General features: G+C 48.5%; 1 protein-coding gene across 2 annotated transcripts in view; it reads left to right on the top strand.

Annotated features, from left to right (window-relative positions):
* Window positions 1–10,911: 10,911 nt before the first annotated feature.
* BEND4 (BEN domain containing 4) overlaps window positions 10,912–26,425 on the top strand; it is a 35,459-nt gene continuing 19,945 nt past the window's right edge. For both annotated transcript variants that reach the window (XM_025450743.3, XM_025450744.3), the window contains exons 1-2: window positions 10,912–11,442; window positions 18,827–19,393. In XM_025450743.3, coding sequence (XP_025306528.3) covers window positions 10,941–11,442; window positions 18,827–19,393 — 1,069 coding nt within the window. In that variant the 5' untranslated portion in view covers window positions 10,912–10,940. The remainder of the gene's footprint in view (window positions 11,443–18,826; window positions 19,394–26,425) is intronic.

Raw genomic sequence — 26,425 nt, 5'->3', positions numbered from 1 at the left:
GACTAGCCTAAGCCACACAGCGCCCTCTCACGGGTGATTGTTTGGGATTAAGATACACACAAAGATGTCACTTGATTATATCTAATGATGATGAAGACAATGGTAAGGACTAAGATATACTGAGTGTCCTCTCTGTGCCAGACTTCATGCGCCACGTTTTTATTCCTTGAACAATGCTGTCGAGTACATTATTAACCTCATTTCAGAAACAGGGAAACCAAGGTCCTGAAGGTTACCTAACGGGTGCAAGGACATAGAGCTGGTAAGTGGAAGAGCCAACATAAAACCCAAGTAACCAGCTCCAGAACTCCTAAGTTCTATGTTCTCCTGCTTCTAAGATACATGGATAATGGATAGTTAGCACAGCCTACAACCTCCTAGTTCAACAATGTGCCACTCAGACTTTTATTCAGAACAACACTCATGCTACCCTTGTACTGGTAAAAATGAGACCCTTGGAACATGGAGTAGCTTACAAGTTTTTTTGTTTTTGTTTTTTAAGATTTTATTTATTCATTTGACAGGGAAAGAGAGAGCACAAGCAGAGGGAGAGAAGTGGGCTCCCCTGCTGAGCAGGGAGCCCCACACGGGGCTAGATCCCAGGACCTTGGGATCATGACCTGATCCGAAGGCAGATGCTTACCTGACTGAGCCACCCAGGCACCCCAACTTACAAATTTCTAAGGGAAAAAATTGGCTCTTTTTCAACTTGCCTCCACCAAAAAAAAAAAAAAAAAAAAAAAAAAAAAGTCTACACTTGAAACCATATCTATGTTCTTGGAAATCTCAAAAACCTACAATAATGTCAACAGACTGAAAACAAATGCCCTGATAGGTTCAACATGGGTGGTCTGCTAGCGGCAGTCACACCCCTGCATCTGCTCTTATCTTCTGGGTTCATGAACGACCTTTCTTGAGAAGCCTAGAATCCTAGCTGGAGGAGGAAAAAAATACAGAAGAAAACCACTAGACTCTTTCACTAAAGGGAAAGCAACAGCTAAGTAACAGCTGCTGTCATGCATATTAGAGAAAATACATTACTTGCTTTCCAGAGCAGACTGTGCGGCAAGTCAAGTCAACTCACTGTTTGCACAGGTGTATCTGTCCGTGAACAAACAAGTCCAGATCAATCCTCCTAAATTCACCAACTAGAAAAGAGTGACAGTAAAATGTGAAACTGGCTTTTGACATTCAAGATTGTCTTCCTTTGCCATTTCATTTTTCCCTTACAATTCCAAAGAAGGCTTTTTCCTTGATTTAGGAAACATTTTTATCCCACAGAAATGGTTTTTCTTAAAGGTTGAAAGAGGGCTGTTAGTTTGCTCTCCAAAAGAGCTCTAGTCTAGTCTGCATCCCCTACTTAGGGAAGCACTTTCCCATGTGCAGTTCCAGTCCCCCATGCTCCAGGCCCAGCCTATAACGGAACCCTCTCTCCCAAGCAATAAAAGACTAGTCCAAGGATAGCATGTGACAGCTCTTTCTGTTACAGATTTTATGCTGGAAAGATGACACTTTTAAGTGTGCTGGAGGCCATCTTCCCTGCAACATGGAGAGATGAGTAGGGTGGAGAGAGAGAAAATTCTGGAATCAGTGAGCCCCTTTTCCTAATCTCAGAGACTCGAATCCCCATAGTCCTTCCTTCCTTCCTTCCTGTGAGATACCTTAGCATCCTTCTGAGTTGAATGAGCCAATAAATTTCCCTTTGTGCCCAAGTTGGATTTCTGTCTCTAGCAACCAAATGAGTCATAGTATAAGACTGAAAGTTTCACTCACTGCCTTGACCTCTCCCTGAAGGTGCCTGCCTGAGCTGAATGTATTCCCCTCTCTTACAAATACCAAGTTGCTTTTATACCCAATAAACCTGTCGTCTTGCTAGTTTGAATCATCTCCTGATTTTAATCCATTTCTTTCTTTTTCACACCCCACTTAGCCCGGACTTCAGGCCAGTGTGATTATCCTCTAACTGCAGTAACTTAGTCTGTCTTTGGGACAGCAAGGGCATATCCTGTTTGCTCATAAACAGCAAAATGCCCAAGCACCCCAATGTGAACCATCTTCCAACCTTGATACCATGATGCACTTATTCCAGTGACACTGCCATTGCTTCAAGCAGTGGTTCTCAGAATAGCTGTATATTCAAATCACCTGAAGAGATTTTTCTTTAAAAAAAAAAAAAAACAAGGCCAAGGTCTTGCCCCAGAGATTCTGTTTTAATTGGTTGGTCTGGGGAAGGGCCTGGGCATCAGGATTTTTCCAAATTCTCCCAGCCAAGGTTAAGTCAACCAAGATTAAGTTTGGCTAACTAAAAATACATTTATACATGTTTTTAAGGATTTTTATGTTTGATTCAACTAGAATAACTTGTTCTCTACTATGCCTTGGGGGTGGGGTTGGAAAAGGCACGGACGGGTTCGCCCTATATAACTCTCCTTCAGTATCTCCTAAGGTATGCTAAAATTCATTAAACCACAGTGGATAACTCCTAGGGTATGACAGGAATGATCAAAGGCCCTGTTCTTAATACCGCTTACACATTAGCCCTGTGTTCTGTGGCCTCACGGGAACTCACTGCTTGTGCGAGTGTGCATAGCTGTTGTGTGCATTGGTCCTCTGTCTATACATATTAAATCACTCAAGTTCTGGTAGACTTGTTTAAAAAAAAAAAAAAGTCAACCGCTTGGGGCTCCCGGGTGGTATAGCCGGTTAAGCATCCGACTCCTGGTTTCAGCTCAGGTCAACATCTCAGAGTCGTGAGATCAAGCCCCGTTCCAGGCTCCACACTGAGTGCAGAATCTGCTTCAGATTCTCTCTCCCTCTGCCTCTGCCCCTGCCCCTACTCTAAACCAAATAAATCTTTAAAAGAAAACAAAACATCGACAGATGAATGGATAAAGAAGATGAGGTCTATGTATACAGTGGAATATTCCTCAGCCATTAGAAACGACAGATACCCACCATTTGCTTCGACGTGGATGGACCTGGAGGGTATGATGCTGAGTGAAGTAAGTCAATCAGAGAAGGACAAACATCATATGGTCTCATTCATTCGGGGAATATAAAAAATAGTGAAAGGGAATAAAAGGAGAGAAAATGAGTGGGAAATATCAGAGAGGGAGACGGAACATGAGAGACTCCTAACTCTGGGAAACGAACAAGGGGTGGTGGAAGGGGAGGTGGGTGGGGGGTGGGGGTGACTGGGTGATGGGCACTGAGGGGGACACTTGATGGGATGAGCATGGGGTGTTATGGTATATGTTGGCAAATTGAACTCCGAAAAAAAAATTAAAAAATTTTTTTAAAAGGTTAAAAAATCAAACACTTGAGTCTTCTGACAAAACTCATTTTGGTTAATGAAGATGATCACACAACCCACCTACAGGCATATGTATTAGTTAGCTAGGGCTGCTGAAAGGCAGGACCACAGATGGAAAGTGGCACACAGCGTGCGCCAAGTGCAGATGAGGGCAGAGGTGGGGGTGATGCCTCTACAAGCCCAGGAAGACCAGAGATTGCCAGTAGAGCATCCACTAGAAGCTAAGGGAGGGTCTTGGGACACCCTTCGTCAGAAGGAACCAATCGGGCTGACACCGTGCTCGCGGGCTTCTCATCTCCAGAGTCAATACCTCCCTGAGGTGCAAGCCACCCAGTTGTGGTACTTGGTTATGATGGCCCTAGGAAACAAATACAGCCCCTTGCAGAAAAGACAAGTCTATGATTCTATGACCATTCACTTTTGATGCTGTCTGTAGTGGTGGGGGGAGAGACCCAGAAGTTTGAGCAACCATAGGTGAAAGGTCATCGTTGACCTTTATGCAACACATGAAGTTCATTACCAGCTGCCTTCTGAAGACAAAGAAGAGGAGCCAAACCCAAAACTTCCCTTTCTCCTGGCCTAGAAAAGAAATCCCAAAAGCCCAACTGCCTGGACATCAGAGAAATCAGTCAGAAAATTATCACAATTTTTACAGAAAAAAAAAAAAAAAAAAAACAAGACCTATTTCTATTGTTTTCCAGAGACGGGTACTTAGAGAAGCTTTGTTAGCAAACTACAAAATACTCCAAGCAACCAGTGCATCGGTCAGGTCAAATCCAACTGCTTTCTTGGTTGATGGCAACTGGCCTGGCTTAATTTGTGGAGATCCCAGTAAACCGTGGAACGTGTGATGTCAGAAGAACCTCAGGCTGTGCATATCTAAGCTGCACGTCACTGGCTCATTTCAGAACCTTCTTGGCGGAAGCTGGTCCTCCCGCGGGTCTGGAATGAGCTTACGACCTCATCCTGTCCCGCTGCACTGCAATATTCATACAAAGTGGTGAAAAGAGGGAGGAGGCATCTTGCTGGAAGACAGTGCCAACCAACTCTTCTCAGAAATTGAGCCTGTCACCTGACTTGTTACCACATCTCCTCACCTTCCACTTCATGCCTTCTTTCTTTGCACCGTTTTCCCTCCTGGCTTTAATACCCAACTTTGTTCTCCTAAACATCTCAAGCTCATACTTCTGCCCAGGGTGCTTTCAGCTCTTTGAGAGAAATATTCTTTTAGACACTGGCGCAAAGTGAAGGATGGAGAATAAAAGATTAAATTTACTAAGCTTGACAAGGTATATTTGCTACTTTGATTAAACAGAGGAACCCTGACTTGAGTTAAATCCTCCAATGATTTGTTTTGTGACTTTGAGGAAATGTCTTCAATTCCTTGTTCTTTAGTTCCGTGCACTTTAAGGGAAACAGCCCCAACACCTCCCAACGGTGGAAGGGCCAACGAACAAATGAACTGACCCAATTAGACAATGATGGCCCATTCTGGTACTTTTGCTGGAGCCAATGGAAAGTGATGCTCTCTTTCCACACAAGTGACCACTGCTGGTGGCCAGATGAACACCACAAAGGCAGAGCCTGCCAGAAAACAAAAACAAAAACAAAAACAAAAAGTAAAGAAAAAAAACACAGAGGCGAGAAATGGAGATAGGTAGATTCCTAACACCACAGGAGCATCTCTGCACCAGATATGCCTCTCCTCCTCAGGGTCACGCGAGCCAAAAGCATTTTTATGCTTAATCCACTTGCATTGGGTTTCTGTCACTGGCTACTAAACGAATCCTAAGAAAGACACAGAATCCTATTAGTAAGAAAAATAGTAATTCGATCAAAGATGAGTGTTCTTTGAAATGATGTGCCCATTCTAAAAAGGTGCTGGAAGCGGTCACAGGAAGGAAACAGAGGGGATTAGACGCCCTCTGAATTGCCCAAGGGTCAGCAACTGGAAGAAGCAAATTCGGACTCAGGGTAAGGACACCTGCCCGCCATCCGGAGCTGTGTGAGACGGAATGGGCCCGCATAGGGGCATATGTGTCCCGCATATGCCTAACTTTCTTGCAACCCCACTGCCTCCGCACCGGTCCCACTCACCTCAGCTCCCGTCCCACCCACTACCCGAGCCTCCTCAAGTCCATCGTGCACTCGGCGTATGTTCATCGAGCCTCTATTCGGTCTAGGCACGGTTCTAGATGTGGAGGACTCGGGAGGCAGCAGCATGGACAAAAATCCCTGCCCTAAAGGAGTCCTCAATCTGGACCGGGGAGCCAAACACCGTACAATATACAGCATGACAGATGGTGCAAGGGGCTAGGCAGGATGGGAGATGGGAGCGTGGGGCGGGGGGGGGGCTGGGTTACGGCAGAGAGACAGTCATCAGTGAGGCTCTCACTGAAAAAGATGCTGGAGCTTAGACTGGAAGGAGGTAAGATGGGGGACGAGGCAGACATCTGGGGAAAGGGCAGTTTAAGCAGAAGAAAGATTGAGAGTAAAAGTGTGGAGGCAGGACATTAGGGCCTCTTCACCACCACCAAGGCTGCAGCGGAGCGAGGGAGCGTGGAAGGAACGAGGCCAAGAGGCAGGGAGGCTGTGGATCACGAAGGGCCTTAAGCAGGCAACTGAATAGACTCTGAATTTTCTTCTCTGGAGGAGAAAAACAACACAGGGCAGTGGCGAGACAGGATTATATTTCAAAAGGGTCGCTCAGTCACTGTTTGGAAAGTAGTAGATTGTCCTCCGGCTGCCAATCTGATTCTCTCCAGTGCATGGCCCACGGGGCAAAATGACTCCTTTAAAACACCGTATAGTGACCCAGCAACCCACTCCCGTACTTTTACTCCCTTAAAAAATAAAATTTACATTCACAGGATAACCTGTACATGACTTTTTAGAGCAGCCTTGTTTGTAACAGCCCCAAATGGAAAACAACCAGAATGTCCTAGTTGAATGCGTGGGACTCCATAGCACGGAGTACTACTCAGCAATAAAAAGGAACAAACTTGCTACACACAACATGGAAAGATCTCAAAGGCATTGAACTAAGTGGAAAACCTCAAAAGATCACATATTGCAGGATTCCATCTCTGTAACTACAGCTACATAGAATGTTCCCGTTGGAAGAAACGGACGAAGGACACTCAGGACCTCTCTGTACTATCTCTGCAACTTCCTGCAAATCTGCAATTACTGCAAAGCAAAAAGTGTTTTCTTAAAAAAATTTTTAAAAAAAAGCATTTGTAGAAAAGAAAAATTGTCTTTTGGCAAAAAATCATGCATTGTCTACATACGACACACCCTTCTCCAAGTTACCTGATTCTGTTTTCATTGACTTTGAACTATTTTTACAACTTTGAAAGTTTAGGTAACTGACAGACATGCAAACTGTCTGGTAAAGTTTCCCTCCCCCCCCATCTGCAACCCTCTCCAACCCTGTGCAAACACCAGTTTATGCATAGAAAAACCATTTACACATTCAATTCAACATTCCTTTATTCCGTATCAAGTTGTGCTTTTTTGACTTTTCCTTTGAATACCATGAGGGCATTGAACAAGTTAAATAAAATCATTAACATCAGTACATTTTTGGTGTATAATAGGAGAGTCAGAATTTTATCTTTTCTGAAAATTATCTTTTAAGAGCACCCATCAGGTCACGTCACTCCCCTTCTTAACCACTTCCAAGCTTCCTGTTGCATTTAAAATGAATGCCCAAGGGATGCCGGGTGGAGCCTTCAGCCCAGGGTGTGATCCCAGGGTCCTGGGATCGAGTTCCACAACGAGCTCCCTGCCTGGAGCCTGCTTCTCCCCCTGCCTGTGTCTTTGCCTCTCTGTGTATGTGTTTCATGAATAAATAAATAAAATCTTTTAAGAATAAAATAAAGTAAAATAAAAGCCCAACATTTCCCAAGGGGTCCAGGATACAGCACCCACCCATTGGGCCCAACCTGCCTCCGGGCCTCATCTCCTCACCCTGCCCCTTGACAGGACGCTCCGACTACTTACCCTTGCTTGAGCCTACGGGGACCTCCAACTTGTTCCCACCTTACGTGTCCTGCACCTGTTGTCCCTCAACGTGGAGTCCTCTTCTCATGGATGGCTCTTTTTCACCAGTAAACTCTCAGCTCAACGGTGCCCTCTCCGAGGTCTTCGCAAACCATTCTATTAAAGTAACATCCCCGTCCTATTTTTTTCAACATTATTTGTATCTGCAAGGTGATCAATACTAGTATTTTATACTATACATGTTTCATACATTATATTTACTCCATTAGTATAATGTTAACCATATAAGCACATTAATATAATATACTTACTTATTATATTACATAAATGTAAAATATCATTTGGTTAGTTTCTAGCTTATTTATCACCTGCCCACCCCAATTCTATAATAGTAGGATCTGAGATTCTGCTTCCATTATATCCCCCAGTGCTTAAAACAGTTGCCAGCACATAGTAGGCACTCAATAAATACCCGTTAAATAAATACTTGGGTGAGGGACATCTGGTTCAGTCGGTCAAGCACGCAATCTCGCCATTGTGAGGTCTACTTGAAAAAAACCAAAACCAAACAAACAAATCCTTGGCTGAATGATGCTTCTGGAAGTAGTGAGGTCCCCATGACCGGAAGTATTTAGGCATGGTTTGTCCAACACTTACAATGTCACAGAAAAGCTATAGGCATAGGTCAGTCTCAAGAATAAAAAGCCACGAGGGTCCCTTCTATTATCACCAGGCTATTAGTCTGTGGCCACTACACCCTCGCTGCCATGCGGGCAGAAAAGCAAAGGAGTATTCCTCAGCCCTTCCCACCAAATGATCGTATGCACACCCCTGTTCCTGCTGCAATATCATCTCAGCATTAAAATGTTGAAGCTAATCAGACATTTAATTTCAAAGTAGAAGGTCATTATCTTGTCACAAAATTTTATTCCAATTACTTTTTTTTTCTATTATACGAAATGAATTAAAAGTAGCACAAAACATTGGGAGATCAAACAGTCAATCAGAAGCTCATTAAATATCATTGAAATTGGTGCAATAAAAAGCATTTCCCATGGCTGGCTTATTATTTAAGAGCTATATTCTGGATGGCTCAAGGAATTGACATGCTGCCAATCAAAAATCACCCTGTCCATAAATAGCTGCTTGGCTTTTAAAAGTCCACTACCTTTTTATTTTATTTTTTGAGATAAGAGTAAATATCTAAGGAGACTTAAAACATGGGTGTAATTACCATCCCATCAGCCCCTAGGAGACCCTAAAGAGAAGCTATCAGGAAAGTCACCATCTGATAATTTAGACTATAACTTACAGAAAGATGCTTACAAAGTGCTACCAGTGATTTTATAAACAGTTCAGTACATTACATTTACACACAATACCCAGCGAACTGCAATCCCAGGCAGGGATTCGTAGTCAGTCACAATTTTAAAATTGAGTTCAACTCCACACTTGGAATAAATGCCCATTTTATTTTCCCCAGGGTGATTATGAAGCACTTCGTTTTTCCACGGACCCAGATGTAGGTGACTGTTAGCATGAGGATCCGGAAGTCGATCATCTCTAAATTTCTAATATTTGAAGTCGATCATCTCTAAATTTCTAATATTTTTCCGCTAGGAGCCCTCCCCCACCCCACCTTTCCTTTTAAAGCGAAATCACTGATCTTAGCATTGAGATTTACAGAAATGACCACTTTTTGATGTATAGGATGCTAGGTCCTTCCAGTTGGTAAAATACAACAACAGAAGTACTGTTCCCAGTCTCTCTGGGGGTTTAAGCGGTGAGGATGACACAAACTAAAAATACGTGACCCAAAGAGAACAGGGGCAGGAAATGACTCCTCCAGCAGAAGCCCTCGTGAACTTCTCCCCTCGAAGCCACCCCGCACCAACACTGCCACTACCTCGGTTTCTTTCCAAACCGCCGGCACCTACTGGCAAATCATCTGGGAGTCAAGTGGGAGGGAAACATGTCAATGCAAAACTCAGAACCGCTTTATAGAGAGAAAAGTGTGGGGAGGTTTGTTATCATTTATTTCCTCCAGTATATCATTCAATTTCAGCTGCCTCCCATCTCAGAAGCAGCTCCCCCATTTCTCACTTAGGTGCCCCTAAGAAACATCCCTCTGGCATCTCATTCTCTCTCCCCGTCTTTTACCAGCATTTCATTATTTCTTAACTGTCCCTCTCATGCTTGTCTCCCTTTCTCCTAGTGATCCACGTGTCCTCATTTAGCAGTTTTCAGAAGCCAGGGAGAAACGTTGCAAATAATGTTAAATATGATTAATATCTTGAATTCCTTGAAATATGACATGCATGAGTTACAATGAAACCTCTTTTATTTCCCCATGAAATGCTTTTGCATAATGAGAAAGAAAATGTCCTCTATGCCCTAATCAGCTCTGACAGTTCCTGGACTCCCAAATACTTTTATTTATGGCATTATTTATTTCATCTCTAATAAATGGAAAGGGGGGGGTGCCCACGGCATGATCTGAGGAGGCTGCAGGAGAGAGGGGCACCGTCCTGGGTGGAGGAACAGAGAAGCTGGAGCAGCAGAGAGAGGGAAGGGCGAGATGGGGAATAAGAGGTGGAGGCCCTGAACCCCTAGAAAGGAAATGGGTCAGTTTCCCAGGCGTGAAAGGAAAACTCTGAAAAGGAATGTCACTCCAGTGGGGAGAGGCAGGGTCATACCCCCGGGAGCGGGGGGGGGGGGGGGGGGGGAGGGGAGATGCACCCAGATTCCCTGCCAGTCGGGGGGAGGGATGGCTCCCTCCAAGGAGCCCCTGCGAGAAGCCTCTAGATCCATCTGTGCGCCCCGGGGAGCCTCCTCCAAAGCGCAGGGGCTCCTCCGCCTTGCAAGTACTGGAGAGGCGTGTGCGCCGGGAGTGTGGCCGCAGCGCACGGGGGAGCTCGCCGGGCCACGCAGGGCGCGACCCGTCTTAGGGCCACCCTGGCAGGTGCACGTCGCCGCCCCACTGGTTGGTGTCAGGTCCCAGATTTCCCTCCATCGCCCAGCGTGGACGTGCTGGGGGGGAGGGTCTGGGTTCCCACGGCGTGCGCCCTCGGCCACGCCCGCTCCGGAGGCTCCGGCTGTGCGCACCTGCGTCGCAGAGCCTCGGCTTACCCGTGCGCACAATGGGGCGAATGTCGGGGCGGGGGGGCGGAAGGCCGCGCCCCGACGCCGCGCCCCCCGCGCCCCGCCCCGCGCGCGCGCCCCGGGGAGGCCGGGCTCGCCGCACCTGCGCGCACCTGGGGCCCCTCGGCGCGCGCCCCGGGCCCCGCGCCGCCCTCCCCCGTCGGAGGCGCCCGCCCGCGCAGGCCCCGCCCCGGCCCCGCCCGCCCGCACTTATTGCCCCGGCCCGTCGCCGGCGCCTGCTCTCTCCCCGCAGGCATTGGCGAGGCGCGCTGTCAATCAGCGCTCGGCGGCGGCCCCCCGCGCGGGGGCTCAGCGATGCCAGCGGCGGCGGCGGGCGGCGGCGGCGGCGGCCCGGGCTCGGGCTCGGGCTCGGGCTCAGGCGCACCGGCCCCCGCTCGCGCGCACACGGGCCGCGCCGGCGGGCGGGAGGCGGAGGCGCCCTCGGAGCCGGGCGGCGGGCGGGGAGGGCGCGCGGCGCGGGATGGAGGGGGCGCTGCGGCCGGCGGAGGAGGGGCCCAGCGGCCCCAAAATCTACCGGCAGCGCGGCCCCTACAGCGTCCTCAGGACGTTCCCGGGCAAGCGGCCGGCGCTGGCCAAGCGCTACGACCGGGCCCCGCTGCTCGAGCCGCCGCTCTCCCGGCCGCCGCCGCCGCCCCCGCCGCCCTTCGCGCCGCCCGCCGCCGCCTCCAGCAGCAGCAGCAGCAGCAGCGCGGGCGAGCCGCCGCCGTTCCCGCCGCAGGGCTCCTTCCCCCCCGGGCCCGGCCGGGCCGCCGCCGCCTCGTCGTCGTCTCCGTCCTGCGCGCCCGCCGCGCCCCAGGGCCCCCCGAGGACCTCGGCGCCGCCGGCCCCCGCCGCGTCCTCGTCCTCGTCCTTCGCCGCCGTCGTGCGCTATGGCCCGGGCCCGGGGGCCGCCGCGGGCAGCAGCAGCAGCAGCAGCAGCAGCAGCGCGGGCAGCGACGGCGCCAGCCTGGAGCTCAGCGCAGGTACCGCTCCAAGCCGCAACTTTCCCCCGCGCGCGCGGACGGACGGGCGGGCGGGGGCGGCGGGGCGCAACCCCGGGTCTCCACGCGCCGCCGCAACTTCTAGAGAATTCCCCGCCGCCGCCGCCGCCGCCACCGCCACCTGCGGCCGCGTGCGCAGCTTCCGACGGCGCGCGCGCCTCCTAACAGGTGGCTCCGCGCTCGGACCCCGCGGGCGGCGGGCATCCCGGGGCGGGGGGGTCCTGGGTCCCGGGCGGGGGGGGAGTGGCGGGCATCCCAGGGCGGCGGGCGCGGTTCCCGGGTCCCGGGACGGGAGGGGGGAGGGGCGGGGCGCCGGGCGTCCCAGGGCGGGCGGGGTCCCGGGGCGGGGGGGGGGATGCCGGGCATCCTAGGACGGCGGGCGCAGTCCCGGGGCGCGGGGCATCCTAGGACGGCGGGGGCGCCGGGCATCCCAGGGCGGGCGGGAGCCCCGGGTCCCGGGGCGGGGTGCGGGGCGGGCGGGGTCCCTGGGTCCGGGGCGGGGGGCAGGGCGGGCATCCCAGGGCGGCGGGCGCGGTTCCCGGGTCTCGGGACGGGAGGGGGGAGGGGCGGGGCGCCGGGCGTCCCAGGGCCGCGGGGTGCGGGGGCTGGCGTCCCAGGGCGGGCGGGTTCCCCGGGTCCCGGAGCAGGACGGGAGGGCCGGGGCGCCGGGCATCCTAGGGCGGCGGGGGAGTTCCCGGGGCGGGGAGGGGCGCCGGGCATCCCAGGGCGGCGGGGTGCGGGGGAGGGCATCCCAGGACGGCCGCGGTGTTGGGCCCTGGGCCGCCGCACCTCCCGGCGCCCCCGCGCCCCCCGCGCCCCGTCCCGCTCCTCGCGGCCGCTGCTCCCGCGGGTCCGCCCCGCCCGCTGCCCCGCTGCCCCGCTGCCCCTCGGTGCGCACCTGCCGGCCCCGCGGCGCACTCCGGGGACGGGGCGCCCCCCCCCAGCCCGGCCCGCCGGCTCGGCTCCGCGGGGAGGCTGGGGCCGCACCTGGGGCCGGAGCCGGGCCCTGGCGGCCGGCGGGGACCGCCCCGGGGAGCCGCCCCCTGCGGGGCCCTCCGCGCAGCCAGCGCCCCGGGCGGGGAGGCCGAGCCGGGCCTGGCCCAACCCCCCCCGCCCCCGGGGCGCCCCCATGTCGGAAACTTCCTCCTCGGGCCCCAGAGGGCCGTTCAGAGCCCCCGAGGCTGCGTGTCCACGGGCAGAGGCTTTTGTCCTAATGGAAATAGGAGCCTCGTCTCTACAGGAGTTAGAGGCGCCTGTGCCAACGTTATGCTGTTTGTCAATATTTTGACACATGAAGGATTGGTTTTGAGAAAGAAAACCTAATTGCAGGTAATAGTGAAGCCTGGTTCCATCACCACCCACCCCTGCCTGACTGGGAGAGGTTTGCCGGCTCTGAGTGGGGATCTTGCAGAGGCTCCTTGCTGTTTGTGGGGTGCTTTTTGCGGTCTCCACCCCATATTCTCTTGTGTTTGGGCTCCTCACCCGCCTCCGTCCTTCCCATTATTTTTCTTCTGTGTTCTCTCCTTCTTGGGAAGCCTTGTGTTCTTCCTTTCTGCGGCTAGACTCTTATTTTCTTGTAATTCATGCCCACGTTCACTCCCTAGTTGTGCTTTGGCGTTACTTTTTATGTTGTTTCTGCCCAGCTCGAGTTCTTTTCTCATTTTCCAACATTTTTGCCCGCCCCGTTGGGTGACCTTAGCTCCACCACGTTGCCCCCCAGGGTCTTCCCCCTTTCTGTCTTTAACCCCCTCTTGCTTTCTGTTTTCCGTCTTCGCTATCTTTCAATCTTTTACTTTCTTTTCTATGCTCTGAATCTGCTCCCTCACTTCCATTTTCAGCCAGTTTTAACGTTGCTCTTTCCTGTTCTTTTTCCTGCATTGTGTCTCTTTTCTCCACCTGCCACTTGATGTCCTCTCCATGCCCCTTCCCACTCTGGCAGCGCCCTTGCGGTCTTCCCTTCACAAGGAGTTTGTGTGTGTTTCCTTTTCGCCTTGTTCTAAATGTTCTCTTTCAGTGTTTCTTAGATAATTTTGTCTCTGTTCCCAGGTGGAAATCACACTACTGAATCTAAAAGAGTGAAAGGGGGCTTTGTTTGATGCACCCTCAAACTCCCTATATCTTTTTATTTTCTTTCATTCTCAAACTCCATATATCTTTTTATTTTCTTTTATTCTCAAGGCTGCTGTTGCTGCTGCTCTTTTTTTTTTTTTTTTTTTTTAAGGTCAGAGAGAGGTAAGCTTGATAGTACCAAGGACAGAATGCCATGTGCTTGTTGGAAAGATGGGTTGGTTGGTAGGTTCCTTCCATGCAGTGAGGAAAATGGTCTGGCAGCAAAAAAAAAAAGGAAAAAAAAGGCCATAGTATTAGACCTCATGAATTGTGTTCATAAAATTCATCATTGATGGACAAAGCCGGCTCTTTACAGGCACAGAGATGTGAGTGGCCATCAGAGGGACAGTCACCTGAAGAGCTGATTGGCTCTTGGAGGAACTAATGGTTCCACTTTGAACCAATGAGCGTGTGTGCACACAGCCACCATTTAAGCGTATTGGGGAGGGGGCTGGGGAGGTGGTAAGTTGCTTGTTGCACCCTCACAAAAGTGTTCTTGCAGCCTCTCCAGCCACCCAGTAAACGGAAAATAGTCAAGACATCCATGTGATGAATCGTGCCAAGGATAGAAGAGATACAGCTGAGTGTCCAGAGTAAATACAGGGAAAAGATGAAAAGGTTGAAGTGAATCTTATTTGCCATTAAAAGCCATAAACCATTGAGAGGAGAAATAGGTGATTAAAAATAGATTTTTCAGGATTCTTATAAAATCCCACAGAGTATAATTTCCCTTAAAAGGGGTAATATACCATGGTTTTTAAAAGCATATTTTTCCTCTGTGGGAGGCTTAGAGTTAAAACCCACGTAGATCTTGATATGCAGCCTAAATTTGGCATCAGGAAATGGGAAATTGCATCTTTAAGCAGAGTACAATCAAAAATGAATTACAATAAATCCTATATAATTGCATAGGTCATTCTCTTTAATGAGATTTTATTAACCTGACTGTCAAGCTTTTGAGTCAGGCAGATATTTTATCTTCTTCAACTGATAAAAGTGTCAGCTATAAACCACCATATAAATATTCATAAATCTACACATCTGTGGCAGCCTATCAGCATCATTCTTTTGGACATTAAAAGCATTCTAATTACTTTCTGTCTAGCAGAGCTGAAATGCTGCCTGTTATAGTATGTGCTTGGCAGGCATGATTGCTTTTGTTTGCCATCACAAATAGCAGCATCCTATTTTATATACCGATGGTCCAGAAAATATTCAGGGATTGACTGAGCAGGATGGATATTAGGAAGCACCATCTGGTTTTGATAGCACCGAGTATATTAACTCATCTGTTAATTTTTGACACATCATTGATTTATTTATTTAGAAAAATTGCATCCTGTTTTGCTGTGTTGATGTTTGCCATTATGAAAAAAAATTGGATGGCTTTTTTTTTTTAAAGACCTAGTTCACTGATTTAAGACGAAGGTGATGCTCCCAAAGATGCTTTCATTTTCTGACTTCTATTTTCTATGCCATGAAGTCCTCTCTTAAGTTACATTAATGTTTTAAGGGAACCATCTATCTTGAACTAGCTGGAAATCCTTTTGGCAGATAGAACGTACGGATACAGGATAGTGGATCACAAAAAAAAAAACCTTTTCTGCTTCTGCATTTTTAATATTAATATATTTCACCCTTCACTGGGCTAAAATCAAAAGGTTACCACTAATCTCGAAGACTGTGATCTCCTTCATAGTAACAGAATACTCTTGGGTATCCGCTGTGATGGGCAAATTCCATTCAGGGCTTTACTTACAAAGAAGGCCATTAAAAGTAAAGGCGCCTGTGTTTGGTTGCCATCCCTCTTGGTGTTTGGTTCCCATCCCTCTTCTTATTCACTTATCAGATTTAGGATAGACTGAACCACTTAAATTCACAAGAATTTCTAGAAATGAAGTTTTTAATTAAAAAAATAATAATAACCACAGGTTCAGATTTTGGAATCAGACTCGGCACAATTTGCAACATGATATTATCCCAACAGATTGCACAGTAGAGCAAAATAAATTACAGGTGGTCGCTTTGCAGTGCTTTGGGATTGGGAATTATCTACATTTTGCAGTGTTGGATTTTAGAGAAGTTAGGAATATGGCAGGTAGTTTTATAAAGCCCCTTTGTAGACTGTTGACTTTCTACTTCCCTGCCATCGCTTGAGTGCAGCATTCTGCTACTAGGGGAAAAAAAAAAGTTAAAAAAATTCAAAATGTTCATGTTCTCACTTTGCTTAATTAAGAATCATGGGTCAGTGACCATTCAATTGTATTCATATAAAAACAGAACTTTTCTCCTTTTCTTAGTCATAATGGGCACTGCGTAGTACTTGCATTTCTAATCACATTCTGTCTGGAAAGCTGAAGTATTGCTGGCTGGGCTGTGTAGTAGATAGAGAGATGTGCTGTTTAATGCCAAGTGTAATAGTAACATTTTTCATCATGTTCTTCCTTGTATTGATGTTAAGACACTATTTAAATATCTTAAGGTACCAAAAAGAGGAGAAGTTTGACTTTAAGGCTTATGGTCGCTATTTTTGCATCTGTCAGCTCTTAGAACAAAATCAGAATGAGGCACTGAAGGCAAGAACTGTTTTATGGTTAAAGCTATTCTCTGATATTCTGAGTGCACTTTAATACATTATCTTCATAATGTAGTGTGTTGCATGATGATTTTTTTCGGCGTGTTACAAGTTTATCCTTCAATTAAGAAAACAGATCATGCTTGTCCCTAAATCAGGGTTTTTTTCCCTTAAAATCTATACCCTGATGTGATTTATCAATATGAAGAAAGCTACTGAGTGTGCTATTCGGGCAATTCCTTATAGGCATCTCTGTTTTCGCCTTTCTTTTCATATTTTGTTCCTTTCATCAAGGTTATGGTAAAGGTGCATAGGATGTAAATCAATTGAGACTGTGCTGATTAAAATGCAAACGGTAAATACAACTTCAGGTCTAGAATGGGATTATAGGATTAAAATGAATGAAAACTGCTAGTGTGCTAGAATTGAAAATTCCCAATCAATATCATCCTTTGATTTTACTAGTAAAAGAACAAAAACCCGGAAGTGAAGATGACAATGCAACATCTTAAGTCTTCCTGTTTATATGGTTCGGCAGTTTATTTGGTTTGGGTCAATAGAAAGAAATAATACCCAAATGCCTCAGGTCTTTCCCATTACTTTTCGGTTTAAATAGTGGGTTCCTACAGTTCTTCCCTTCTGCCTGGCAGGGGCAGAGGCATCAATTCTAGTGTTTTGGTGTGAAAAGATACTTCCCATATCCATATCCCTTTTCCTCCAAAATAGCAAGTGGACTTTTATCCTGCCGGCCTGTTCAACGCAGTTCCCAGCCCATCGGTCAGTTCTAGCCTGACCATGTACTTGACTTCTGGTTCTTTCTTCAGGACTCAAACATCGCTGTGTTAAAAACAGGCCTGTGCCTAATATTTGTGGGGTTTAGAACAAAAGTACAAATGCAGGCCTACATACCACGTATCTAAATATAATTAACAAACTGGTAAATAAAATATGTTCCATCCACCTACCCTGACAAAGACGCCTTCTTAACGATCAGATTTGACTTTGGAGTTTTCAGCCAGCCCATGGCCTTCTCTCCCCACCCCCAGCTTCTTCCACTAGGAGGAACCTCACATACACACGAATGGATGCCCCAGTCCAAACCTCCACGCTCTGGCACCATGGTCTGTCTTTGGGAGAATGGCTCAGGGAAGAGTCCAGCACAGGCCCTCGAAGCAGTTTGAGTAAGGAACTCCTGGATCTTGGGTACCTCACCATGGGGAGAGGGCGGGATGGAGGAGGACGGTTAGGGCAGGCCCCCCTCCCCCCTGCCTGTGTCTAAGGGCAGTATTGTTCCTAGGAGCGGGAATGCACTGTGCCAGGAGGAAAATAGCCCTGTGGACTCACAGCCTGCCCAGAGTGCTCTTGCCACCCCAGCCAAGGAAATACGAAATGCTATAAACTCAAATCTTACTTTTTTTTTTACAAGAGGCCCTGCATATATTCAGTAAAGATTTCATTTCGTTGTCCCCATAAAAGCCCTCCAGCATCTCACCATTTTTCATTTCTAAAGTTTGTCCCCCCTCAAAAATACAGCTGATCAACATGGTCAGAAATAGCAAGTAGATAGTTAAATTTCTATCATACATAGTTGCTGGAATCTAAGATCCATAGTATTTTGTTTGTGGCCATTCTTCTGAGTAGAGCAGAGAAGAAAATGAGAGGCATCCACTACCTCTGTAAGCCTCATAGCGTACCTCTGTATTTACAGATAGTCTGTCTCAGGTAGTGGTCAGGAAAGAAGAGAATGTACCTTGTGACATTTGCATTTAGGGTGAATTTTTAAGACCCGTAGGCTGATGTCATGAAAACACGTTTTCACGACTTGAGAGGTTTTAGTTTGTTTTTCTAAGCTGATTGTTTTCCATTTGGTTTTTACGTTCCTCTGATTGACAATTAATATGCGTTAGAAGGCGTTTCCATGAACTAACCAGCACGCTCCGTGCATGCGTGCCATTTTAAGAGGTTTGGCAATCTGATGGAAGGCTGCAAGTAGAGGCACTGCTGCTTTCCACATGATGCTTCTTACGGATTGGCATAAACATTGGCCTTCAATGGTCCGCAGATCAATGGAAAGAAAGCATAGCGAGCACAGATGTTGGATAGCACGGTGTTGCTTTCGGGCTCGTCATCGTTTGCCTTATAGGCCACTCTCTGTTTTACCTCAGAGGTCTAGTGAGCTCTTCAGAAGGACTTCTCTTTCTTCTCCAGTTTGCATCTGGGAGCAACGTACTCTCGGCAGGGATTGTATCAGCTGATTAATAGCAAGGGCATGAGGGCACTCCAGAAATAGAAGTAATGATTGCCGTGAGCCCTCCTATCAATGAGGAATTGAGTCTGCAGTGGCCGGCTCGATTCATTAGAGTAACGATATTAATGAAGCCAAAGGTGTGAATTCAGGCCTGTGCGGGCCAGTTAATGCCACAGCAAGGGAGAGGTCTCTCTGGTGCCCAGAGTCGCAGTCCAGCCGATTCCCAGAGTAAGGGGTGGAGGTAACTCTTGGGGCAGCCACCCGGTTACAGCATGACAGGAAGCCAATGCATCCTGCCTTGTCACCATAGTTGGGGGGTGGAGGACAGAAATGCACATCTTTGACATTTTTGGACGTTAACCTCAAAATTGAGGACCTTACTTCTCCCTTGTCTTTGGCTATCCATCTCTGATGTGTCTTTTCGTGTGTTTCAGAGAGTCGAATGATCTTGGATGCCTTTGCCCAGCAATGCAGTCGAGTTCTTAGTCTCTTAAATTGTGGAGGAAAGCTTCTGGACTCCAACCATTCTCAATCCATGATTTCTTGTGTAAAGCAGGAAGGCTCGAGTTATACGGAAAGACAGGAGCAGTGTCCCATCGGGAAAGGGGTCCACAGTCAGACCTCAGATAACATAGACGTAGACATGCAATATATGCAAAGGAAACAACAGACTTCTGCCTTTTTGAGGGTTTTCACTGACTCCCTACAGAATTACCTGCTCTCAGGGAGCTTTCCAACTCCAAACACCTCTTCAGTCAGTGAGTATGGCCAGCTGGCCGACGTGGATCCTCTGTCAACCTCCCCCGTGCATACACTAGGTGGCTGGACCTCCCCGGCAACCTCCGAATCCCACGGTCACCCGTCCTCTTCTACACTGCCGGAGGAGGAAGAAGAGGAGGAAGAGGAAGGCTACTGCCCTAGATGCCAAGAGCTGGAGCAGGAGGTTATTTCACTACAACAAGAAAATGAAGAGCTCAGACGGAAATTAGAGAGCATACCAGGTACCGTGCCTTATTCTTACAAGCCACCTGCAGATCGTTCCCGGTCTCATCTGTTTGTGTGTCCACGTGCATGCGTATGCATGTTTCTAGTCTTGGTCTTGGCCAGCGAGGGAGAAAAGTTATTAAAAAAAAAAAAAGTCATGCACAGGGTGGCCTTAGCCTTCCGGTGCCAAACAGAAATTTCAGGATGAACTACTAGCCTTGCCCTGTGTATGTTTAAGTTGTCCTGTTCAAAGATCTCTATCCATGTCCATTCTAGACTGAAGATTGGAATAGGTCAAGTGCCATGAGCCTGAGTCTGCATCAAAAAGTGGCCTTCTTTTTTTAAAAGCAGCTTTTGTTTTTTTTTTGTTTGTTTGGTTTTTTTTTTAGCTTTTGTGTTTTTAAAGACTTGGCTATATGTGTTTTATTCAGTAGTTATAGAGAGTAAAGTGGACTGATCCTTCCAGAGCAGGGATGCGAGTATTTCTGATCAAGTGGTCTCTCCTGTTCCGTTCATTTCTTGCTGTTCTTGTTAGGTTTCACCAGGCACAGTCTCTCTTTAGCATGCGGCTCCCCGTTAAAGTTAATAAGCAACTGTAAACTTAAAGGAATAGATCAAAGACAGACCAGTAATTAAGCTGATCCCAAACTATTTGTGCCCCTGGCGAAGCAGGCATTTTCTGCCTCTTAGAGACACTAGATTTGTGGAGTAGTGAAGTCATCTTTATGGCAAGATCGTCTCTGGGTTGCAAAACATCTTTTTTTTTTTTTTTTTTACTTCTTAAAAAGGTGCCAATTTTGCTTATATCTTTTAATTCACTCCTACGTGTCTGTGACCTACAAAAGATAGTACGATCATTAGAACAGTATCTTCAAACCTTTTTAATCATGCAGCCCATTGATAAAAATTTTTGAGCACGTATCCACCGGTGTACACCGTTATCGGTTAATTACATACATGTTTTATTATAACTAATATAGTATGTTCAAAATAAAGCATATATAGCACATTAAAAAACTTTAAGGCTAAAAAAATAAAAATAAAATAAAAAACTTTAAGGCTGATACATAAATATCAATAGAAAGCTTGCTCTTTTCCTAACTCAGTGTCTCTGAACCACCCAATTTGGCAGCCGACTTAAAAAAAAGGAAATATCGAAAAACACTATCCACTTGTTTATTGGTATGCATACAAAGCAAAAACAAAAGCAGTTGTTAAGAATGGCCAAATCAGACATTTATTTTCCTTCCATCCTTTCATTTAAAGACATTCCTCAAAATAGACCTGAGGTTTGGTTCAGAATATTTTGTAATTAGATTGAGTGCAGTTGTGTTGTGGGGGAGAAGCAAGAGGCGAAGTTAATCCAATCTCTCCCTTTGCACTTGAGCCCTGGGGTTAGGTGAAGGGCTGCGGTGTCTTCCCGAGCCAGGCAGGCAGCAGCTGCAAGAGACACTGGGGTAGAACTCAATGTAGTGAAACCAGCGCTCTACTGGGTTCTACCAAGTCCAAGGGAGTGGGGTGGGGCGGACACACTGTGGGATTGCACAGCTTTCACAGTTCCATAAATTATGGTTGATCAAGGAGGGGTTTCATCTCCAGAGGGGTGTTTTCCATCTTGCTCCCCATCCTCCTCTTTGCATGGGGGAGCAAGTAGTGTCCTGGAGATCGACATCAGCCATTCGGAGCTGTGCCTAAGAGTTTCAGAGTGCAAGGACAAGTAACACAGATGTCCAGGTGGTATTGTCTGATTCCCAGTCCTAAATGCTTGTCCTTGGCAAATACCAAGGGGTAGTTTGGGATGTAGTCCTCCCATTTCTCAGAATCTATAGATTTTATATGAGGTGAAATGTCTGTGTCGCAGATGATTCCTCGCTGATCTTCCAGTAATTCCCGTCTCTGTTTCCCAGAAAGATGAAAATACTGCAGTTTCTTTCTTTCTTTCTTTCTTTTTTTTTTTTTAATGCTGCAATTTCTTGAGCCTTCTTAATGGTCCAGTACTGAATGACACTTGTTGAAATGAGGCTGTGGTCACCACTCTCAGGGTGAACATTCCAGCCATGTTGGCAGTCCCCTCCGTGAATGTGAATCAGTAGCCGTTTCACGTGGAGAACCGTGATTGCTGTAAATAATCCATAGTGAACCCCAACTGTATACATGAAAATCAGTTTGTCAGTTATGAGTGGGAAAAAAAAAAACTAGTGTCAAATTTAAGAAAGATTAGCTTATTTAAGGGATGCCTAGGTGGTGGCTCAGTTGAGCGTCTGACTTGACTTCAGCCTGGGTTGTGAGATCAGGCCCCGTGTCAGGCTCCACTCTGGGCTTGGAGTCAGCTTGAGATTCTCTCTCTCCCTCTGGCCCTCCTTCCCTCCCCTATGTGCTCTCACTCTCTCTAAACAGAAGAAAGATTAGCTTATTTTTGATTACTTAACACCTGTCCTCATTACCTGGGGACAGCTTAGTATTGGGCATCCTGTTGAACATGTCACTTACAATGAAAACTTGAAGCAGGGGACGCCTGGGTGGCTCAGTGGTTGAGCATCTGCCTTTGGCTCAGGGCGTGACCCCGGGGTCCTGGGGTCGAGTCTCGCGTCGGGCTCCCTGCATGGAGCCTGCTTCTCCCTCTGCCTGGGTCTCTGCCTCTCTCTCCGTCTCTCTCTCTCTCATGAATAAATAAAATCTTAAAAAAAGAAAAAGAGGGGGATCCCTGGGTGGCGCAGCGGTTTAGCGCGTGCCTTTGGCCCAGGGCGCGATCCTGAAGACCCGGGATCAAATCCCACGTCGGGCTCCCGGTGCATGGAGCCTGCTTCTCCCTCTGCCTGTCTCTGCGTCTCTCTCTCTCTCTCTGTGTGACTATCATACATAAAAAATAAAAAAATAAAAAAAAGAAAAAAAAAAAAAAAAAGAAAAAGAAAAGAAAAAATTTGAAGCAAGAGAAGGCATCACTGTGCCCTTGCCCTCATCACCCAGTCTCCATCCTTGGCTAAACAAACCAGATTGTGGGTGATCACTTAAGAATCCACCTTTCACTCCATTAGCTACAAATCCGGGTGGGTGGGGGGAATCTGTTATTTTTAGACCACCATTTGAGGAAAAGCATAGCGAGTAGTCCTCTGGTTTTGCATGTAACAGGAGTATTTTGTAAGCAGTAGCCTCCTGTATAACACGGCATGGATTTCTCTAAGCATCGTCAAGGTTTCCAACGGCCCCAGTAGGCCTCTGTTGTTCTAAAGGCCATGCATTTCCATGGGAGGACCTAGGGCCTTCCTGTGGTAGAAAGTACCCTTATGTTGTGGGATCAGTCTGCCTAACGGCCAAGCGGATGGACAACTTACAAAGGAGAAAGCATGCAGAGGAAATAAGGGTAACAAAAAGTAGGGACGCCTGCCCCAGGTCACGGCCGAGACACTGATTTTAGTTCCTTCTCAGCTGCTCCGGTGTTGTGCTGTTGAAGGACTTTGAGATTCCTGGTGTTTTGGGGTTTTCCCTGAAATAAACCATTCGTACCTGGGAGCTTTTCTTGAAGCAAGACTTCACGTGAGCCTTTTAGGATGCAGTGGGGGATTATTTCACTTGGGCAGTTAAAAAGGGGGACAGGAAAGTGCAGATCTTACCCCCCCAAAAAAAAAAAAGAGGTTGGAGAAGGTGCTCTTTTAGGACCCAGACAGGGTCTGGGTTCCTGTAGTATTTGTCAAACAAGTCAGCAAAGGCTTTTTGATGATCACACGCAAGCACGGGGCTTCTGGAGAATAGCACTGACTCCCTGTCCGAAGTTCCTCGCAGACAGGGGCAGGTAACTGTCCTAAGGGGCGAGCATTAGCACTTACTCTTTTATGTTAGATTATCACACCAGAAATTAAAGTCCGTTGAAAAGTTTAAACTTTCTGAAAGAAAGTGAAGATAAATTCAAAGTAAAAAGCCACAGAAGGAGGGGTGTCTGGGTGGCTCAGTGGGGGACACGTCAGCCTTCAGCTTAGGTCACAGTCTTGGGATGGAGCCCCCATGGGGTTCCCTGCTCTGCAGGGAGCCCGCTTCTCCCTCCCCCTCTCGCTGCTCTCGTGCTCTCGCTCTCTCAAATAAATGAAATCTTTTTAAAAAGCCACGGAAGGAAATGATATTTGGATCGGAAATCCAGAAAGCTGAGACCTTACTAAAAGAAAGTACTGGGGAAACGCTTCAGTGGAGAGGGGATCAGGTTAGAGCCGGCGCGCTTGTTTAGAAAGCTCACGGTCAGCAGGAGGGGAGAGAACTCATAAGGGGGGGCAGGTAATAAAAAAAAACTAAAAAAAAAAAAAAACTAGATGTCTTCTAATTTAAGACCCCAGTGAGGCACCCTTGGGTGGCTCAGTCCATTAGGCATCTGCCTTTGGCTCAGGTCCTGGTCCTGGGGTCCTGGGATCGAGCCCCACAACGCAGGGCGGGGGAATTCCTCTCTCTCTACCTGCCGCTCCCCATGCTCGTGCTCTGTGTCAAAAAAATAGAATCATTAAAACAAAACAAAACATTGAATGCAAGGTGCACCAGCACTCCACATTCCTCTAAGAAAAAAAAAAAAAAAAAACAGTGAATCGTCATTGCCCCTTAGAATTATCTTTGAACAAGCGAATATCAAAAAAATGTGGGTCTCAGGATCATAAATATGGCAATTTTCAAAAATAGCTTCCAAAGTAAAATAATCATGACTCCTTGAAACTACCTTGAACCATTCTAAGTGCCAAATATACCGAAATCTACGACTGACGTTATTAAAGGGCTTTTCTGCCTTTTAATTTTTTTTTTAAATTTATTTATGATAGTCATACAGAGAGAGAGAGAGGCAGAGACACAGGCAGAGGGAGAAGCAGGCTCCATGCACCGGGAGCCCGACGTGGGATTCGATCCCGGGTCTCCAGGATCGCGCCCTGGGCCAAAGGCAGGTGCCAAACCTCTGCGCCACCCAGTGATCCCCTTTTCTGCCTTTTAAAAAGACACTTATGATTATCTCAACTTCCCTTCGTTGACGCTGAACAAACAGTACTACTCCCCCTTGATAGATGCAGGCTCGACAGCGGGACGGGCAAAGTGTGTGGCGGAGCTAGGATTGTCCTCCCAGCTCTTGACTCTGGACCGAGTTCATGACCCCTGGGTCCCGAAGATGCAGCAGAGGAGTCTCTAACGCGGGGTTAGCACCTGCGGAAGCCTCGCCCCCAGGGCAGGTGACAGCTGCGGTTCTGAGGACCTCGGGTCACATTTCTATCAACTGATCAAAATCTATCAAATCTATCAAAACGAGGCACATAGCCTTGTCTTACGTATGCATTTGCTTAAAGAGGCCTGTTCAACGCGTGGCGCTGTGGGATTGACCAGCCCGCCCGCCTGAAGCTCCTCTAAGCCGTGTCCCCCCCCCCCACCCCCCGAGGCCCTCGCAGCCTTCCCGAACTTAGCACCCCGCGGCCCTCAGCCCGGCCGGCCGGGTCCCTTCGACACAGGAAAATCCCCCACATAAAGCACCAAAAGTACAAAAAAACGTGTCCCGGGGCCCCACTTGCTGCGGCGCGAGAGCTAACCAGGCAGGCGGCGCCGGGCCTCAGCTGGCATTATCGGTGAGGGGCCACAGCCGGGGTTGGGGACGGTCCCACAGACATTTCAGCAAGCTGGCAAGCTGGATAAAAAACATGGAATCTGCGAATGATGGGGATTGACCGTACTAACTCGAGGGTACAAATCAGAAAACTCACCTTGGATTATGCAGCTCTGATCCCATTAGTCCACAGTTATTTCCTAAGATTTTTTTTTTTAAGATTTTATTTATTCATGAGAGAGAGAGAGAGGCAGAGCCACAGGCAGAGAGAGAAGCAGGCTCCATGCAGGGAGCCCGACGTGGGACTCGATCTGGGGACCCCGGGGTCACACCCTGAGCCAAGGGAGATGCTCAACCATTGAGCTACCCAGGCGTCCCTCCTAAGATGATTTTTAAAAGCTAAATCAGGAATGTCAGGCTTTTTTGGATCAGGTTTTATAAGTGGCCTTGGAGTGAGTGCAGTGGAGGTGCGCCGGGGCCCTCTCCCCAGCCTCCTGCTCGCAGGTGCCTGGACGTGCCTGGGGAGAAGTGTCAGGGGGGCTTTGGGTCCTCAGAAGCACGTTAACCAGATTTTAGTGGGGGTTCTAAGGAGGAGGAGGACCCAGGAATATATTGTGTGTATAAACCTAGCAGAGGGGAACAGTGGAGTACGAGGATTGAGGTCCTTTTATTGGAGGTTGGTAGACGTCGTCACAGCCCGTGCGGTGGCCGCGAGATCGAGAGAGAGATGGACCGACGTGTGGTGGAAGAATGGGCTCGGAGGCACAGCCGGGCTTGGATTTCTGCTTCTGGAATTGGCCGCCTGTGGTTTTTGGCAAGCGGCTTCACTCAGGCCCATTCTGAGCCTGAGTCGCTTCTTTCCGAACGGCGAGGTCAGTAGCGCTGTTGGGGTGTCGGCGGCATGGAGCTCACTGGGCAGCGGCTGTGCCTCCCGGGGCCTCTAGTTCGTGCTCAACGGTAAGAACGGGGTGGGGGGGGGCTGTCCTGCACCCGGCAACGCCGACGTCTTATGCGGTCTTCCTGGGGTGTAAGTCGTATTCTCGGCTGTGAAGCGGTCCGCACGCAGCTACCCGGGTTAGGAACCTCCCCCGGGTCAGCCTCCCCCTGGACTCCACCCTTCAAACACTCCTCAGTTTGCCCCCCGCTCCCCGCTTTCATCCGGGCCTGTCAACACGGGCATGGACCTGGGCAGTAGCCATCAGGGCCTCCCAGACCCCAGCCTCCCCGACCGAAAAGCCCCGATCATCCACCGTGTCAAGGCCGCTCCAGGCGTCGCGGGGGCAGTAGGTAAGCTGAGCCGCCCTACGACCACGGCGCCCCTCGCTACCCAAGTCTTCCCGTCCACCTGGAGACTCTCCCTCCGTTCCCGCCATGTGTGAACCAGGTGTTCCAGCCCCAGGGGGTGTTTGGTCTTCCCTTGCTCGTGCTGTCCTCCCGGTTCCAGAACCTCCTCCTCTTCCCCACGTGAGAAATGCGTCCTCATCCCCCAGGA

The sequence above is a fragment of the Canis lupus genome, chromosome 13 (genome assembly GCF_003254725.2).
Source record: "Canis lupus dingo isolate Sandy chromosome 13, ASM325472v2, whole genome shotgun sequence".
Lineage (NCBI taxonomy): Eukaryota > Metazoa > Chordata > Mammalia > Carnivora > Canidae > Canis > Canis lupus.
This window is presented reverse-complemented; position numbering and strand designations above follow the sequence as displayed.